The 18971-nt window shown below is 51.7% G+C and overlaps 4 protein-coding genes across 4 annotated transcripts; 1 reads left to right on the top strand and 3 right to left on the bottom strand.

Moving 5' to 3' along the window:
• Positions 1-768: 768 nt before the first annotated feature.
• On the bottom strand, positions 769-1280 carry GCG54_00003788 (Ankyrin repeat domain-containing protein 46; the record flags this gene model as incomplete). Its single annotated transcript, XM_045403856.1, has 3 exons — positions 769-1049; positions 1095-1225; positions 1252-1280. 3 exons carry the CDS (start codon positions 1278-1280, stop codon positions 769-771), a joined length of 441 nt encoding a protein of 146 aa, XP_045261488.1.
• Positions 1281-1354: 74 nt separating this feature from the next.
• On the bottom strand, positions 1355-4741 carry GCG54_00003789 (uncharacterized protein; the record flags this gene model as incomplete). The annotated part of the gene is made up of 6 exons (XM_045403857.1): positions 1355-1448; positions 1481-3237; positions 3279-3870; positions 3895-3973; positions 4027-4403; positions 4479-4741. 6 exons carry the CDS (start codon positions 4739-4741, stop codon positions 1355-1357), a joined length of 3162 nt encoding a protein of 1053 aa, XP_045261489.1.
• Positions 4742-7526: 2785 nt separating this feature from the next.
• Positions 7527-8567, bottom strand: GCG54_00003790 (uncharacterized protein; the record flags this gene model as incomplete). Its single annotated transcript, XM_045403858.1, has 1 exon — positions 7527-8567. The coding sequence occupies one exon, from the start codon at positions 8565-8567 to the stop codon at positions 7527-7529; it is 1041 nt and encodes a 346-aa protein (XP_045261490.1).
• Positions 8568-12991: 4424 nt separating this feature from the next.
• GCG54_00003791 (uncharacterized protein) lies at positions 12992-13960 on the top strand (the record flags this gene model as incomplete). The annotated part of the gene is made up of 1 exon (XM_045403859.1): positions 12992-13960. One exon carries the CDS (start codon positions 12992-12994, stop codon positions 13958-13960), a length of 969 nt encoding a protein of 322 aa, XP_045261491.1.
• Between the last annotated feature and the right edge of the window lie 5011 nt (positions 13961-18971).

Here is an 18971-nt window from a genome sequence, read left to right on the forward strand (position 1 = left end):
TCCTTATCCACAGCCAGGAGCCAATATCACAGACCGCGAGGGGCTCGCGTCCAGCTCGCTGCAAAGCCGACGGTGCAATCGCGGGGTAGGATGCGGTTGATGGTAACTCGTGAAATGAAGGCATCGCCGTCATAAAGCCCATCAACCGAGAGAGATATTCCTTGTTGTCTGCTTCCTGTTGTTGTTGGCGGGTGCGGGCGACAAATTCTCGCAGTGCCGTCTGCGGTCTCGGAACGAACGACGGCGAGGCGGATCTGGATTCGCATCGGGATTGGCATGGGGATTGAGCCTCTAAGGCGCTATCACTGGGTCCTGCAGTTGGAAGGTCGGGGGTATCGGCGTCTGGATGATGCGCTGCGTGTTTGGTTATCGTCAAGTCTTTAGCCTGTTGGGTTGCTTCTGGGAATTAGGAAAAGAGAGGGGTAGCCCGACTTACCTCCTGCGTTGTTCTGGGATCGGGGAGCTCAATGCGCCCGAGATGCCTCGAGGCATAGTGACCCGTTCGACGCCAACATAGGTATATTCGGCGCGCACAAGGCGGCAGGTCAATGAGGGTCGTCTGGGGACATTGGTGTTGCTGTGTGGCACCCTGCAATGGTTGCGGCGAGGGGAACTTGTGGTGATGGGGTGATAAGTAGCCTGCCGGATTGCCCGGCTACTGCGCCGTCGGGTCCTGGGTCCCGGCCGGCAGGGCCCCAAACGGGCAGAATAGCTGGCTGCACAGGCAGTTTAAACAGTCTCAACTATAACATAATGCTAGTCGACCTGCTAAATGTTACCTCCTCTACTGATGAGCCAATTAGCTGTCTGGACATGGCCTGACAGCTTTGCTAGATGTAACGCCGTCCTGCCGTCACTGTCTCGCAGCTCCGTGTCTGACCTTTCCCATAGGTACTCAACAACAGCCTGGTTCCCGCGGAACGCTGCCCAGTGCAGCGGTGTTCTCTGCAAGGCGTCGAGTGCGTTGATGTTGGCGCCAGACTCCTCTAGTATCCTCAATATCTTCAAAGATCCCCCGATCGCAGCACAGTGTATTAGCGCGACTCCGTCTCAGCCTTAAGCATTGATGTTTGCCATTTTTCTTATGAGAGCACGTATGATTTCGTGCACGTCGATCTCAGCGTTATTATCATCGTGGTCCATGTTGTTGTCGTTGTCCTCGCTTTGATCGTCTTCGTTCTTTTTGTAGCTACTGCTAGCTTTCTCATCGTCAACGTCGTTATTGCTGTTATCATCTTCGACAATGTTAACGTCTGCGTCACATGCGCCAGTTTCATCATCTTCGCATTCGTAGGGGTCGTCCTCGTCGCCGTCGTTGTTTTCATCGTCGTCACTATCGTCGGCGCCGTCGCCATCATGCGTTGGTCCAGATTTGCAAGCGTAATGTAGTGGCGTCCATCCAAATAAGTCTTGGGGACTGGGATTTGCCCCAAAAAACAACAAATATCCTACAAGTTTGTGGCGACACTCCGATGCATACTGCAGAGGTGTCCAACCGAAAATGTCCTTCGCGTTGATGTCCTCATTCAACACTGCTGAGACTACAGAGCCGGGGTCATGGCTGTCGCTCAGAGTTGCTTGGTGTAATTTGGTGTGATGGAAACTTTTGGGATAGTCGTAGCTGCTTTGATCTTCAAGACTGCCGCCCGTGAGCGGGATCCCGCATTCCCACTCACGTCTCTGGATCTTATATAACCTCAAAAGCGCTGCGACGGTGCGATGAGCTTCAGGCCAGCTGCGGATATCATCCTGCAATCGCTTCTTCAGATCCTCGAGAGTTTTCAAGGCCCATTCTTCCAAATCAGGGCTTAGTGGTGCCATTTTTGTTACGTCCAAGGCCATGCTGACTTGCCGCAAGAACTCCAACGCCACCGCTATTACCTGAATTGAAAAATCATTTAGTGTTGGATATGTTTTAGCGATAGAAAGCAGCCACACATATACCCCACCGAATTCTGTCCAAAGGCCAAGTCTGGCGGGCTGCCTTGCCAGCTCCACAATGGCAGTTCCTGCAGGGAGTTTTTTCACCACACTAAGAGAGGGGATCATGCTCAAATAGATGTCGTCCAGGTTGCCGAGCCCGATATTTTCAATTCGCTTAGCCAAGTTTGAAAGCTGATCTTGACGAAGAAAGAAGAATTTCCAGGCCTCTTTGCCTGTTGCTGCGGTGTTGGGATGCACCTCTGCGAGGCCGGAAAACGAATTTTCTTCCAGAGTTTTCGCAGCTGCCCCAAAAAAGCTTGAGAAAATGTCCAGGGCATACAGCGAATTCAATGTCCCGTGGAACTCGGTAGCCAAGACTCCCGGGCCGTCGTCGTCCGCCCATTTATAGTGTTCGACATTACAATGTGATAGTTCTGTTACCCTGTATTTAGAAGTGTCGCCTGGCTGTCGGGGAATTGAGTTGACTCCAGCAGACCCCACCACTCTGTGGTTTTTGTACTCCAGTATTTCAGTTGCATCGTCACCCTCGAAAAATTGATGTGCCCTGACGATTCTGGCGGACTCGCTGCTCATCCACCAAGAGAGATCTCGATGCAGGCTGTCGCTGTAGGTTCCAAGAACACGGAGGCCACGTCTCCCAGGCGATCCTTCAGCGCGCAACCAACTGTCGTCTCGTCTATCTCCAACTGGCAATGCGTCCACGTAGTCCTTTTCTTGTTCTTTCTCCCCTCCCTCCGCCGAGAAAAGCCACAGAGACAAAGCTGCTTCTAACTCATCCGAATATGCCGTCCACTTTCCGTCTTTTCGTGTGAGGCAAAACTGAACAGACTGGCGGCCAACAGTTTTGAGAGACCAGGTGTAAGACTCCTTCTCTGAGTGCCTGAAAAAGAAGTCCATCACAGCCTCAATCGATCGTGCGAGAGAAATAGCCTCTGCAGAAGCCGGCCCCTTCCAGTTTGATAACTGGGCTAGATTTCTTCTGATCTTCACGATAGCATGTGCGGCTGAATCCGGGGCATCGTCGGCGCTAGAATCTGTCATTTTCACAGGGGACCCCGAGTCGTCAATGTTCGCTTCCAAGCGCCCCAATTGCCACCGTCGATCGGTGTCGGATCCTTTGCCACTTCGCGCTCTAGCATTGACAGGATTCCACGGGGCTTCTCCGACGTTGGCGAAGGTCGCTGCGAACCAGTCGAGTTCATATCCAGGAGAAATTTTGTGTGAAGCTGGAGCCGTTGCAAGATGCCGACGAACCCATGACCTAGTTGCCGTCAAGAGGACAATGGCGACGAGCTGAGCAACCGATGCAGACAGTGCAGCTCGCGTAGGCCAACAAATTGAACAATGTATCCACAGATACCAATGAACGGTCCCACGCTAGCCCCAAGCCTTAAGGGTGCGCTGAAACTTTCCTCTGATGTGGTAGTAGATTCCTGGGTCGACGAAATATCTTCACTCGAGGATTTCTTGTCGACTTGCTGGTCTGTCTTGTCCTCGTCCATACGCACCGACTTCATAATAGAGCTTCGCTCAGTTTTGGCATAGATTGCAAAGGAATTGAAAACCTGATCGCTGACGGTTTTAGTTTGCTGCAACCATACTAACTGGGCTCTTATCCCTTGTGAAGGTCGGAACTGGGTCTCCTTGGTGCTGCTCTCCACAACGTGTGCACATAAGAGCATACCAACAACCAGCAGCAATGTTCCGACTGAATAACATGGGAAGGCATGCCTGGCGATAGTGCTCCCGTCCTTGGAATAACTCAGAGACGGATGATACACAGCACATGCGGCAAATACTACCAGTCCGAGCTGAATGACGATTCCCCAGACGGCTGCCGCTCGTACTTCAGCCCTAGTGGTGAGATTATGCGCGTTGAGTGAGATGTTAGGCGCGCTCTTGCGCGAAATCCGAGTGACAATGATGCTTGCCGTTGATGGCTCGGGTCACTTCTCCAAGTTCTCTTTTGAGGCTGCCGGCGAGTGGAAAGGTGAAGCTTTGCGAAGCCTCAATCCCAGTGGTTCTTGCTCTGGCCAGATTGTGAGACTTTAACAAGTCAGTTGAAGATAGTTGACTACTCACCAGAGAGTTGATGTTTGTTTACATCCTTGAACGCCTTCACCTGGATCTTAGTACTCTCGTTTATCCCCGATTCAGGAAGCAAACAGATGAATTCTGTCACAGGGGCTGATCCCATGCACCTAATCACCTCATGGCCGTTCCAGAGCTCACAGGTCTCTGTTGAAGTAGACGACATCAGCTCCTGTTCAGCGACAGCAAGATTCTCCCTAGCCCTGCCAATAAGCGCCTTCAGAAATCCTAGGCCTCCAACTCTGATAGCGCTGACTATGATCGTAATGATTCCAAGCGGTGCCACGGCTAGTAAAATATTATCGGCCCAGCCTAGCGACTGGCTCATGAACTGCATAGTGACCTGCTCTCCAAAGAGAGCGAGCAATCTGCCCAAGGGTTGCGGATTAGTATATGACTTAAGTCGAGTTGCAAATGCAAATGACACAATGAAACAGACTTACGGCGCCAAGTCGGATAGAATGTTGTTCGCAAAGTCGTCTCCTTCATCTGCCATAACGGCAGCCGCGAACATCATTGCGAAAATGAAGCCCCGAAACATGTTGATGCTCATGTTGCCTGTGATATTTGTGATATTTGAACAGCGGTCTGTATAGTTCTGCTGCTGACTGAATGGCGATATGTTGGTGGTTTCCAAAGTGATGACTGATCCCTGGTGGTGCTGGAAGCCTTCGTCTATACGGATTTGAAGAGAGAGAACTCTCATGCGATGTCTACATTCCGCGGCTCCGGTCGGCTTTTTGATTGTCCCCGCCTAAATTTGGACCTACAGGCATGGGCTGTTCGTGAGTAAGACTATCCATATTTAGAAGATAAGAAACCTGTGTACGCCCTGTTGTAAATATGATTGGAAGGCATCAAGTTATGCACACCAAACACGCAGACGGCTGCAGTTAATGAATGCAGTGCGGCCCAAAAGGTCTCAAGTCATCGCTTGGCACGAACATGCCTTGATAAGGGTGTCTAGAAACGGCCTTTAGCCGCTGCCTGCCCATGACCGTACAGATTTTCAAGTAATCACATCTACTTGAGACCCTTTCCCATCGTCAGAGTGGAGAACGTTTATCGCTACTTATAATGCCTTAATGTGAGAACCTAGCTCTGTCGAGCAGAGTAGTCTACCTAAGCCGCACATAGCGTGTGCTTACGAAAGAACTGGTAATCTTTCAAGGAGACGTCTGGACAGTTCCGTGCATTTCTAGCATACCAAGACACAAGTCAGAGAAGACTGCAGGTTTCAAGACGCGGGGACACTACACCGCCATAGGCAGCGAAAGGCTCGCTCAGATGCATGGAGCAGCTGGATGCAGATGGCTGCATACACGAATTCCTCCTGCTGTACTACCCTCAAAAAGGTTGTGTTTATTAGATAGCTTGAGGACAGCCGCATTATTATTCGCCAACATCGTGTGTTTTTGTGATCTGCTCAGAACATAATTGGCTCTATTTACGAAATGCATATGCGTGCCAACCCCGCTTTTACAGCTGCGCAGCCAACAAATGTGGCTCGCTGTATTACCCTACCCAATAGGTATCATCATTCATTATTGCTGGTAGGTTAGGCTTGAGAGACCTCGAGGCAAGGCGATCCGTTCGACACCAGCATGTCTTTGGCGCGCACAAGGCGACAGGTTAGTTGGGGGCTTCTGGGGACATCAGTGTTAGTGGGTTGCAGGCTGCAATGGTTTGGTGATGGTGTGCAAGTGGTGATGTTGTGCGGACATTGCACTTGCGACTTCAGTGATTAGCGCACAGGATGGGCCCTGGAAACCGTGCGCTTCCCCTGCAGTCGCTGTCCGCAGTATGGGGTGGGTCGACCAATCAATCGCGCTCCAGGTCCGCCAGCGCCTTACGTAAGATATTTTCCTGCTGCAATGTTTTTTGAATCGGACCTTGATCATCCACGAAGGGGTCAAGAATCAGCGAAAGTCCCTGCACGCGGCTCTGATGATTGAGGAAATCTCGGGAGAACGTTCGAAGAAAGACGCGATCAACGTGTTCATAGCCATAATGCTGCATGCTCGATATGACCTTCTGTGCGATAATGAGAGCGGCGCGTTGTGGTCATGGTCGTCGCGAGTTCGTCGGGCGCATCTTCTCTTGCATGCTGGAGTCGATGATAGCAGCCAGCACCAAGGCGATCATTTTTCGCTCGGGGAATGGATATGAGGTGCTCGATTTCTAGATTTCTTTTGCTGGTCGGAAGATGAGCAACGTGAATGCAGTTTAGTCCTGGCTCTAGTCCAGCGGCAAGCGCACGCACGATGGCTGAGGTGGGAAGTCGCAGTGTGCGCCAGGTACCTTGAGGTGCTGAAGCCCCTACCTTCCAGGTCCCCCCACCTGCGCCTAAGGTATGGTGCTGCTTTTTCGGTGAAGTCCGCTCGAGAAACCAGATTCACACAACCTGAGTGGAAGTATGCTCTATTCGAGATCATCGCGAACCCTCCATACCAGCGGAGTGGTTCATACGCAAGTTGCATGTAGCAGTACTGCGATTGGAGATGAGTTTTGGGGGCGTTCCCCGCTGCGCGACCGACGGCTGATGTTTTGTCTCTGGATTCGGACGGGCATCTTAGGTAGCATTACTGAGCGATGAAACTGCTTTTGGTAAGTAGGATTTCTGAGTTTGGCGCAGAAAGGGCGAAAGCTTTGGAAGCAGTCGTCGCATTGATGCCATTGCAATAAGTGACAAACGAAGTCGTCCTAGAGTGTGTGAGGAAGAGATGGACGGCGACCAGGTGCAGCTTACCTACGATGTGAATGCATCTCAACGCTTTCTGCCTTTGATGCGAACGGGCCGATACCAGAATCGCATGTGAGGACGGCAAAGCACTACACACGACCATAACTCCAATGGTCGCTATTACCCATCTTCCCAAGTGCAAGTCCTCTGCTCCGTGGGAGTCACCAAGTCAGCCGCTGCCCGAGATGGACCACAAATGAGAGTGCTGCCTGTTTTCAGCAGTAGATTGGTGCTGTCACAGGGGGGCCAGCGCCGAATAGCAGCGACTGCACTTCACTGGGTCGCAAGTCGGCTGCACGTTAGTGGTGTCCCCACCATGAGGACCCCTGAGACCTGGGTACCTAGCATAACTACCGACCACGACCACACTTATGTAATCTGCCGCGGAAATGTACCACAAATATGGTACATTTTGCCGCCGGCTGGGAAGGCCGCAGTCCATCTTCCCACACGCCACGTGGACTGGGGTAAACGGAGACGGACCAACAAACATACGGAAACATTCAACATCTAAACTCACTTAGCGTGAGGGTATTCACATCATTAAGTAGGTAAGTGGGATTAGCAGTGAAATCAAAGGTTCAGCTTTTAATGGAAAACCTTGGTATTAATAATTAATCATTCTTATCTGATTTGAGCAAGGTGTGACTAGATCTGGTTCCCCGTCGTAGCCATTTCAAAGCCACGCAACTGGTCTTTGTACAAACAGCAGATCATCGGTGAGCAACTCTTAGGTGGAAAACTCCGCTTAAGCAGCGACGAGGACGTAATACTGCGAGCTCGCGTGATCAGCGGTACCGATGCGGAGATTGCCGTCGTCATTGAAGAGGGTGGTTTGGGACGCGGCGCCGCCCGCCGCAGAGTCGACGGCGGTGCACTGGAGCTTGTTGGCCGCGCCCTTGACGCAGTAGACGGGGCTCATCTTGTAGCCAGCAGCACTGATTGCGGCCGGGTCGGAGACACGGAGGTAGTGGCTGTTGACAAATGCGCCGCTCAAGTCAACGACGAGACTGATGGCAGAAGTGGTGGTGACTGATCGAAGGCGGCACAGGGTGGGGTTGGCCGAGTCGGCGACGAAGTTAAACTTGGAGGCGCCGGCGAGGTCGACGGTCTTGGTAAGGTCGATCAGGAAGGAGGTGTCGCTGGTGACAAAGTCTTGCTCGAGGACACCGTAGTTCGTGTTGCCGTCGGCGCTGCCCTGCTGCTGGATGGCGTAGGTGCCGGTGGGGCAGGCGGGGGCGGGGTTGGAGGTCGAGGTAACGATCGAGGTGACCGTCTTGGTCGAAGCGGTGACGCCGGCGCAGGAGCAGGCCGAGGCGTACTGGGCCGAGTTGGAGCAGCCGGAGGCGTACGCGGGGATTGTGGGAGCGGCGCGCTTGGCAACCTGCGTGATCATGTTGTTGGGGTCGACGACGGCGCGCTTGACCTTAGCGGCGGCGGCAGCGGCAGCTACGGTGGTGGTCGTGACGACGGTCGAGGTGACGGTCTGGAAGGCCTGGCAGTCCGCGATGCCGGAGCGCGTAGGGAAGGCCGAAGCCCTGATCTGGCGCAGACAGTTGTCGGCATTGCACTTGGTCGGGTTGGCAGCCGGGGCGGCGATGGCATTGACGGCACTGATGAGGCCGGAGGCCAGGGCGATGGTGTTGAAGAACTGCATCTTTCTTTTCGGGAGGCACGAAGTATGGGGAAAATGTGAAGTGGACGATGTGTCTGTGGAGATGGAGATGGAGATGAAGATGGAGATGAAGATGGAGATGAGAAAGGAGTTGCCTGACAGGGCTGCGGGCATCGTGTTTATATGCTCTCGCGGAAGCAGAGAAAATGAAAATGGCCTTAGGCCTGCCGGTCGCGATGCGCCATGCGGCACTCACCTGGCCCTGGACTCCATCTTCGAATGGAGGAAGCCACAGAGTCGTGATGCTTGGCGGCTGGCCGGAGCGCTGATGGCATTCCCATACCGCTACCTAGCTGGATGACCCTTTGTCTGGCTGGAGGAAATGAGCACCTTTCAGCCGCGGCTGAAGTCGAGCAAAGTCGATTCCAGTCAGCTGTTGTCTGCGGTCGCCGCCGTTGTCCACTTGATGTGGTGGTAGTTATGGCGAGGCCACGGCGGCGCGTTCGAGGCTTTCACCGTTCGCTTGGTATGGTGAAACTCCCAGCAAGACTATGGCGGCGCCCGGCCGCCCGACAGTCACGCCGCCCGTCGACCGGTCGCGGTCCGGTCCCGGTGGGGCGGTTTGGTGTTGCTCGTGACCAGCCGTTGCACTAGGGGTTAGCGCGCGGGGCCTCGGAGACCGTGCGCCTCCCCCGAGGTGGTCCGCAAGAACTGTTCAACCAATCAGTCCGCGCCTGGGGTCCGCCAGCCCCTTACGTAAGATATTTCCATGCGCCCAAGACCGGCCTTATGTAATCTGCCACGGAAATGTACCACAAATATGGTACATTTCGCCGCCATCTGGGAAGGCACTATCCACCGCCGTCCGTTCTCATACACGCCACGTCCCGTAATAGACCGCGGTAGCAAGAATAGAGACGGACCAACAAACATATGGGAAACTTCAACATTCTAACTCCACAAAAGGAGACGGTTCAAATGATGGCCATTCATAGCTGAAGAGTGGTTCATCTGCTGAATTGTTCTGCAGGCGGCAAGTAAGGGAGATTCGCCAGCGCCGGCCCTGGTGACTTTTTCTTCCAGCGAATTTCACAAGTCGAAAGCGTTTTCTGTTTTGTTTGGGCACATTCCCAGAACACCATCAGACTTAAACCTGCCAGAGCTCCTAATCAAGACGTAGGTTTTCTTACCCTTAGTCTGGATATCCCAGCAAGACAAGGCCAAAAAATGCCTTCGCTTTACGACGGCTTGAAACATCCATCAAGCCAGAGGTGGGTAAACAACTAGCTGACTTCAAGATGGCAGTCTTGCGGGGGCCGCTAGTTCAAGCCCAGAAGTTTTCTGTGGTATTAATAACAGAATCGTCAAGCACCCTACGTCAACTTTGAAACCAGCCAGGTTGTTTGATCTAGAAGCATCGCTAGCATTTCTCCCACAGAGCCCCAATGTCCGGGCTGGCCCGTGAGACTCATGGCCGATCGACGAATATTCTAGCGGCGGCCTATCGACATGGCTATATGCATCAGAGCCCTTGTTGGGGAGGGAGATGGAGGGGGGAAATATGGTTATTCTAAAGTAAAGTCGCCTTGCTAGTGGGGGCAAACCAATATTAGCAATTCAACTCCAACGAAAATGTTCAAGCTATCTTTCAACCTGTATTTCCTTTACGCCGCGCGTCGTCGTCGTCGTTCCAAGACTGCCTGTCGGGGACATTGATGTAATAGGAAGTCGAAATGTTCTCCCAGATACTAGTAGTCTACCGATAAGAAACTTCCCAGGCGTTGACAACCAGGCGAGTCGTGATCACGTCTTCTGCATTATCAGAGAAAATTTGGTGCATTGACTAACTTCCCAGGCATATACCTCGAATGCACCTAATATTGGGCGATGCATGCAAGCGGAGAGCGGTTGCAGATGCCTCACCGAGGTTTCATGGCCCAATAACGAGTTGTTCTCGTGTGCACGCGTATACTGTCTGATTTTAACCAAATAGGTAGAGGGAGCTCGCAGATACGATGGCTCTGGCCAACTATCACGCCAATCATTTTAGACGCTTCGTCGCAGTGGCTTGTAAGTCTCTCCAGGGAGACTTCAATAGCTTGTCATTCAAAAGACTGGAAGCACACCGAACAGATGGCAGCACGCCTATCCTTACTCTTGAGGTTTGACATTACGTTATCTTCTCATCTCCAGAACCGGCGGCGACCGGCGGTGTTTGCCATATGAGTAGACATGAGCCAGAGAATGGATGCTACTTGATAGGTGCCAGTTGAGAGTCCAATGATTCACTGGATTCAGCACTAGTGAGACTTTCGAGTCATGCGTGTTTGCGAGCAGTGTGGCCGTCACACCCATGTAATGCATGTCAGCCCTTCATTGCTTGGGGCCTGCCCCTCGAGCCCCCTTGACCTTGGAAGTGGGGGAAACGCGAGCGGTTACTTCATAGAACCTCCAGAAATGCAAGGGTCACATAATTACATGCAGAATTGTGCGGTAGAGGAAAAGGATTTGCAAGCATCGCTACACTGACAATACAACAAGCCCAAGCAAGTCTGAACGTCGTTATACTCCAGTAGGCAGCAGGGCCTTCGTTACAAGTTTAAAGGTTCACGTACATCATGAAATAATAGCAAGAATAAATAACAGCCTCAGATTCAGTCAATACTCAGGTAAGGTAGCAGAAGAATACCTGTGAGAATCTATCCAGCAGATTATTAGTCGCCGAATCATGCTACTATTTGCTACAGAAAGTTCTTATGTTAGCACTTAGGTAGGTAATCTTGCACTCTTGTGAAAACATTAAGACCAGAGGTCTGTTCGGATCGTGATGATCGAACGTTTGGGAGCGCGGCCCGTGTCTTCGTCGGCGCCTTTATTAATGAAGGAGGCCAGGCGGAAGAGAAGAAGCTGTAGACGATTTAGAGCCTCTGTTTTCTCAGTACGCCGTGCAACAACTCCCACCAACGGGAAGGCTTTCCCTCGCAGAATCCCCCCTTGACAAGGCTGCTGTTCTTGTCATCTAGGCGTTGACTTTAGGCGTCACAGTGCTCTTGAAACTTGCCTGATCCGATGGTACGGAGCGTCGTGCTGAAACAGACTCGTCACATGCTTCTCATCTTTGTTGAATGCGTAAGGTTCCGTCCAAGTACCACCATGAATATTCGTGATGACACATGCAGCCAATGGCAAGCAAAGACGGGTGGTCACTGCAATAGAGTACGCGGGCGGCCGTGTCGTAGGAGCACGAGTAGCTGCCATCCAGTTGAGGAGGTCGAATTCCAACTGATTCTGGTGTCTGGATGATGCGAGATCTGTTTATTTGCGCAAGATTGAAAACGGGAGGAACTGCCTCGCCAAGAAGGTCAATTCGACGTTTGCCGTCAGTCGTCAGATATGGAGGCTTCGGTCAGGGTGAAGGCGGGAGACGTCCGGCAGTGGATATGCCCTGTGGTTTTGGAGTTGGCACCGAAGAATAGTATTCGCTCTGCGAATGGGATATGAGGGTATCGGACAAGGATTTTGGTTGCGGGAGGTCTTTAGCGGACAGGCCACAGCATTTGTTCTGCCGATGCGGAGGAACCTGAAGGTGCTGAGTCCCTTCGCCTTCCTCTCGAGCTAGTTCTCTTCAGTGCAAGTGTCTCGCAGAATGCTAGAGGTGGTCATTTCGGCAATAGGAGCTCAGTGAGGCAGCTCGTGCTAATATAGGGACCCAGTGAACATCGTCCGCTTGCAGCCCCTGCTTCTTCCCTCTGACCAGCACAAGCGTCACAAAGCGGATATAATATGCATGTTGGGGTGGTGTGTAGATCTTGCTTCTTTCTCATCCCGTCTTGATCCAGCCGACATGCATCGCCTTCCGCACCCTTCCGCCCCCTCCCCCCTTCTACCCCAACCCTCACTACCCTGCAAGCGCACTCCTAATTTACCGGTATGTCTTCACTGAACCCTGCTGTTTGAGTACGCCTACCTTACTGGCTTTTCCGAAGGTGGGGCCTTTGGCTGCATTTAGGTTCTCTTGCTGCAGACGTATTAATCAGCACCAACACTCCTCGATGTGAATTATCAATCAAAGACACGCCGCAGTTCTCCAGACGCATCACCTTTCCCTAAAGAGATCCTGAATCACTCGGTTTTAAAAGACTTAACTCTACTCTCATGAGTTATGTTGGGTCCGACTAAGTTCTTCAATCCTATTTATCAGTCATCATGTCGAGTCGCCCTTCACGCTCAACATGGCAACATCGACGTCGCATGAATCAGGTGCTGCGGCCACAGAAGCTGTGGCTCTCGAGAGTATCTCGAGACCGCTGAAGAACCGCTTTCGCCTAGGCTGTTCATGCTTGCTCAATTTCACCAATGGTCTAAATGATGCTGCTCCCGGCGCGTTGATTCCGTTCATGGAGAGGTATGTGAAGACCAACTATTCAAGTATGCCGGTATATTCAGCTCATAGGGCAAGATATTATTCAATTGGATACACTATTGTGTCCCTTATCTTCGTTGGTAATGCTGCCGGCTTCATCATGGGGGCTGCCTCTTTAGGGCCCTTAACTACAAGGTTTGGCCGGGCTCGATTACTCATTCTGTCACAAACGACCATGGCCGTTGCATACATCCCAGTTCTATTACAAGCTCCGTATCCAGCTGTCGTTTTCGGATTCTTCCTCACTGGTTTCGCCATATCTATTAACATCGCGTTGACCAACACCTTCTGTTCTTCTTTGACTGATAGCGTCCGAGCCCTGGGCGCAATTTCTGCTTCCTACGGTCTGGGCGGAACTGTTGGCCCGCTACTTGCTACCATCATTGCATCGAAGGGCATGCAGTCATGGGCATGGTATTACACTTTGCCATTAGGCCTGGCATTTTTCACCATTGGATTTTCTGCCTGGTCCTTCTGGCGATATGCCCAGGAACGCGAATCGGACAATGCGACCAACACCGAAATGCCCACGCTTTCGGGCACTGAGCCACGGATGCAGATGCCGAAATCCGTTTCAATCCTCAAGTCGCGAACGGTACTGCTAGGAGCTTCCTTCATTTTTGCCTATCAAGGTGCCGAAGTTTCTATCGCTGGTTGGGTTGTTTCGTTCCTGATAGACAGCCGTCAGGCTGATCCTGACACCATTGGGTTTGTCTCATCAGGATTCTGGGCCGGTATTACTGTTGGGCGATTTCTTATGTTTTTGTTCAAGAGCAAAGTGAACGAAAGGCTGTTCGTCTATTTGGCAACGGTTGGCGCAGTCGTATTCGAGTTGCTGGTATGGCTCGTTCCCAACATCGTTGGCCCAGCGATCAGCGTAGCTATTGTTGGCCTGCTGTTAGGCCCGATTTACCCCTGCGCAATTTCTCTCTTTATGCAGGATCTGCCAAGGAGTCAACGCGTCAAATCCATGGGCATCATCAGTGCTCTTGGCAGTTCCGGAGGAGCATTCGCGCCATTCAGCACAGGACTTCTGGCACAAGAAAAAGGATCTTGGACACTGCACCCAATGGCTATTGGCTTGTTCTGTATCATGATAGGTTGTTGGCTTGGCACAACTTCGAAAAGGAAGCGAGAAGAGTAGTGCGTGCCGTTTGTACATCAATCCTCACTCAGTACGGTCGTGCAATGTAAACGCCGTTTGTCTGCGTAGTTGGATCAGGTGTTGCCACTCGTGATCAAGAATAAGAAGCCCATCCATCGATCTGAGCACTGGGCGACGAGAACAGTAGATGAGTACTACCAGACCACAAAGCCAGGTTAGAAGCATCTCGGACTACCCGTGTGTTTTGTAGGAGAATGCGAAGCATGAAACTGGGGAGCCGACATCGTACTCTCAACCACGAGTATTCTCGACAATGGGCCTTGGTGTCTTACTCACATAACGCTTGCCACGTAAGCCGCCACTTACCTGTCAATATCATGACCGTCGTCCTTGACGTGCTACCACCACCCGATCTTCTCGTTCTGTCGACTCAGAATGTCCCCAAAGTGTGCAGAATCTCCGCAGTTTTCGGCATATCCGAAAACCACCTGCTTTTCTGTATGGTGCACGACCGCGCAATGCAAGGTCGTAACTTCTTTCGATCCCTCGCCAGATTAACAAGTCTGACTTCCGATTGAAATGCAACCTTGGATCTACTTTGTCGTTTTGCATCATAGCGGCGCCTGAGATCAACGGCAGGTCGCGCACGAACGGGTGGTTTTTTGTTTTCAACGAAGCGGAGACGACTGAACCGTATTTGCAGCGATCTGATTCCCAAACGGGAGAACAAAATGCCAATGAGTCAGCTTCACACCAAGGCCCGTCCGCAGAGAACGAACTTACACCAGGCAAAGACCAGCAAGACCCTATTGGAGGTCCCCTGACGCTGTAGAGCCGGCCCAAACCTACATATGCAACTTCCGACAAAGGTAGAACGGGTGTATCATCAACTACCGAGACACGTTTACCTATTGATCTGCCATCCTCAATAACAGGTCAAAGTACTCTGGCGGCTCGGAAGACTGGGAAGACGACCCCTTTGCTGACGATTGGGACTCAGCGGCTGCAAACGTGCTCAAGGGAAACGGACTCGCCACTGCAAGTCACGACAGCGAAGAGACTTCCCAAACCGAAACCGATTCATACGAAGAATACAGTGGTAGCCAGGAATACGTTGCGGACGTAACCAATTTGCTCGGTCGAATAGTGGTCAAAATGGTGTTCTGTTGCCAACCTATTAGACACCATGCCTCCAATGGCAGGCCAATTCCTGGCGGCCGTGCGGACCGACGATCAGAAGGTCGCACGACAGCTTTTCAACCTCGACGTAGGGCGTGTTGCGGAGTTTCAAGGTTCCGCCTTCAACTACGTCAGCAAGATGGACGTACACACTACCTACGTGACAGGACACCTATTAGGCCCAAGAACGTATTGTCAGCGGGGTCAGTCAAGCCAGACTAAGAGTCCTGCCAATCACTGCTCCAGAAGACCAACGGGCAGTCTGCATCGTCGGGCAAGAGGTACGGACGGTTACGGGCTTCTACCTGCTGGACTCCCCGCCTGGCACGAATGAAAGCATACGCCGGGCACAGGCCCATGTTGTATCGTACGTTAAGTCTCGCCTGCCCAGATTCTCACAAAGAAACTAAGCTGACATCACGGCTCAGCAAGTCGCCAGAAGATGGCGGGAGATTTGTGTGTCTAGAAATTAATGCTTGCATAAAAAGCTACTCTGTGGGTCGATTGATGTGGATTTTGTCCGTCACCTCATTCACCTCATGGCTGCACTTTGCGGTGCCAGCCAGACTGGTATTCAAAGTTCCTCATTAGTATAAAACCAACTTGGCTGCTGATATCGATCAATTAAATCATGAGAATCTTGGCATGATAACATGGGGGAACTACTTGAAAAATAGAAAGTATAGAGGCCAGCGAAGGCCACAAGTCCTTAACAGGATTTAAGCAACACGCATGATAAAGTTGTGACATGTTACTACATCCTCAAAATGCTGGGAGACGTATGCGTGGTATATCTGTCGAACTTGAGGCGAAGATTTGAGCATGGAGCCTAATCACACTCCTTCAAGGGGTTCGGCTGAGGCGAGATATTTGCGTTTACATTCACGCGCGGTTAGGCAGCAGGAAAACTGGGCTAGGTTTCAGTCCAGCCAGCTAATAGGCTAATTAGTAGAACCTTCATGCAGTCATCATTTCAGCTTGGTACGAGGCGCCTATCAGTTTCAGTGCCAAGGCGACAGACACGTTGTCCTGACCCGTTTTGGGCGGGGGTCGCAAAGCTAGGCGGGCCATTCTTCTCATTCCCTTCTTAAACCCTGCCCCCCTTTGCTCCATCTTATTAGATGCTAAGCCTACCGGCAGCTCGCAACATTGTACCAACTTCTTGACGCATTTCACTACATTTCCAACAATGGATCATCTTCCGACGCCCACAGCAACTGAGCTACGCATCACAACTGTCCCTCTCCTCGAACCGGAACTCCAATGGCATTATCCAGCGCATGCACAAGGATTTAAATTCTTTGAAGAATTCCCGGCCTTGCACGGTTTCCAGACAGAAGATCTGGCAACCCGAGCGGTCACATCCTGTCGGCATGCTGCGTTTCTTCAAACTTGGGCTTTTTTTGGACTGCTGAGAGAAGTCTTTTCAATTGAGGATTATTGCTTCGACCCCAACGATTTCAAACATCCGACCGATCGTGGCAGTGGCATCACCACGAAAGCTCTCACAAGGTACACCTGGTATTGGCAGGCGGCGAGAGCTCATTACGACCAGGATAAACTGAGGATGATCGACGCGACGGTTGACAGGTGTCTTGGCCTGATTCATGGCGTGATAAGAATGACGAACCAAACCATACGCTCCCTTCCCGACGCCGAGGACGACGTGAATCCATCAAGCTGGTCCCCCACAGTGCGCGTCATATATTCTGTTGCGCTTCTCGGCGACTACCTCACAAACGCAAGACGCAAGTTGAGGCTCTACACCCCAGGTCCAGCCTTGAGTTGGAATTTTAGTCCGCTAGAGAAAGTCATGAAGCATGCCGGATGGTGCGACGGGGAGCTTTCGAGATTGCCTACTCATTGCAACCTGTCAAGCCGGGCTTTTCTCGCCGGCATCGATCGAAAAGGCCTTGGCAAAGACCACGACAGATGTAATGCGGAAGTTGGCTGTCTTGCTCACCAACTTGACTACAAGACCTATCAGACAAGACATCGGCCTGGATGTTCTGGCAAAGATTGCCGCGAAAGGGGGCCATCTGTACCCAGCATTGTGGCCGCGATTCAGAAAGGAGGAAGTGCCGCGGTAGATGCTTCAGGCGTGGCGAATGGCCAAGATCCACGCGTTGTTCAGGTCGGCGGCAGCGGTGGCACTCAGACGCGTTACGTTGCCATTTCTCACGTGTGGTCAGATGGACTTGGAAACCCGTGGAGCAACCGTCTATGTTCATGCCAGCTGAATCAAATACAGGCCCTAGTTAACGGCTTATATCCACTTGACCACGCGCCCGTTCCGTTCTGGATTGACTCCTTGGGTATACCGGTTGGAAAGAGACACGTTCGTGACCGCCAGGTGGCGATCACCCGAATCTATCAAACGTTCAGCCAGGCCGACAAAGTCCTAGTACTCGACAACTATTCAAATCTTGTGATAAAAACGCGCCACTGGTCGAGATGCTTATGCGCCTCCAGTACTCACCTTGGATGACTCGGGTTTGGACCTTGCTTGAAGGCAACGTAGCAAGGAACCTCCACTTTCAGTTCGCAGACAAGGCCGTGTCCAGTGACTACCTCAATGGGCCTGCTGCTCGGCAGAGTTTCCAGGTAGTTTCCAATTGTTTGAGAGAGCTTCCAAATGAGAGGCTCTGGTCTTGTCCAAGCGCGATGCAACTGATACATGCATTTGCTGTGGGCTCAGCAATACCAAAACACCTTGGCAATTACGCTAGTCTTCCAGAACAGTCGGACTCTGACGAAGAGGAGCTGCGGCAAACTGCAATCCAGCTTCTAGAGCAGAATGACTATGTATATGCTCTGGGCAAAGAGTGGCGTCAATTCCTATTTCAGTCTTGGGAAGATTCTAATCTGCTCGAGTGCGAGGAGGACACCCATGTTCTGACTGATGTCGGCACACAAGTGACTTGTCCTGTCCTCACCCACGGCCTGAACTCTATCGGAAGCATGCGTGGGGTAGCGATACAGGAGTACCACCGTGATCGACATGATATGGATTCAGCGTGTTTCACAGAGGCATGTGGGGGATTTCGATCTCGAACTACCAGCCGACTCGACGATGTAACCATATGCATTGGGGCAATGCTACACATAGATCTGGAGGATATTGTGAGCATACCCACAATGAATTGGAGGTTAAGAGAATGGCTCGATTTCTTCGACAGCGAGAGATCCTCGCTGCTCTGGGTGAGAAGGTTGGGCATCAATACTCAGCGATGGACTAACACGTGTCATCTCGAGCGGATGAAAGTTTTCTTGTCCAAGGTGGAAAGGTACCCAATGTCCATCATTTTCTGGAACGCGCCGAGATTACCGGAGCACACCTGGGCACCCCAATCGCTCTTGCATCGAGACATGGTCGTATACTTTCCCCGAGTCCAAGGATATGCTCGATTGAACAAACATTCCCACGGCCTCGAATTCAACATTGGTGCTTATCTTCTTGGGAACGACAAAGCGAAACAGAACGAATCTCCAAGTACATCGACAGTGGCCTCCCACGCGAATAAGCTGTGGACCGGAGAACCTATTTTGTTCAGAACGGGAAGATTGATTCAAAACTGGGTTCAGAAGATACTTGCCAGGTTACGGAATATTCCCCAACTGATGCAAAACGATTGCCCTTCCAGAGTCGAACACGGCGATGAGGTACTCACGATTCATCACGACGGCCCAATGGAGAGAGAGCAAAACTCTGTTATATCACATATTAGATTTGTTCCAAACGATAGGACGATATCAGAGAAAGAGAAACGACGCGGATGGCAAGATTACATTGATGAAGAAAAGCTTGATAATCTTGCGATTCTCCTACGGGCTGGTTACGGGGCACTTGTCCGCGTATTAAGGCATGAAA

The sequence above is a fragment of the Colletotrichum gloeosporioides genome (assembly GCF_011800055.1).
Source record: "Colletotrichum gloeosporioides strain Lc1 chromosome Unknown consensus_64, whole genome shotgun sequence".
Taxonomy (NCBI): Eukaryota; Fungi; Ascomycota; class Sordariomycetes; order Glomerellales; family Glomerellaceae; genus Colletotrichum; species Colletotrichum gloeosporioides.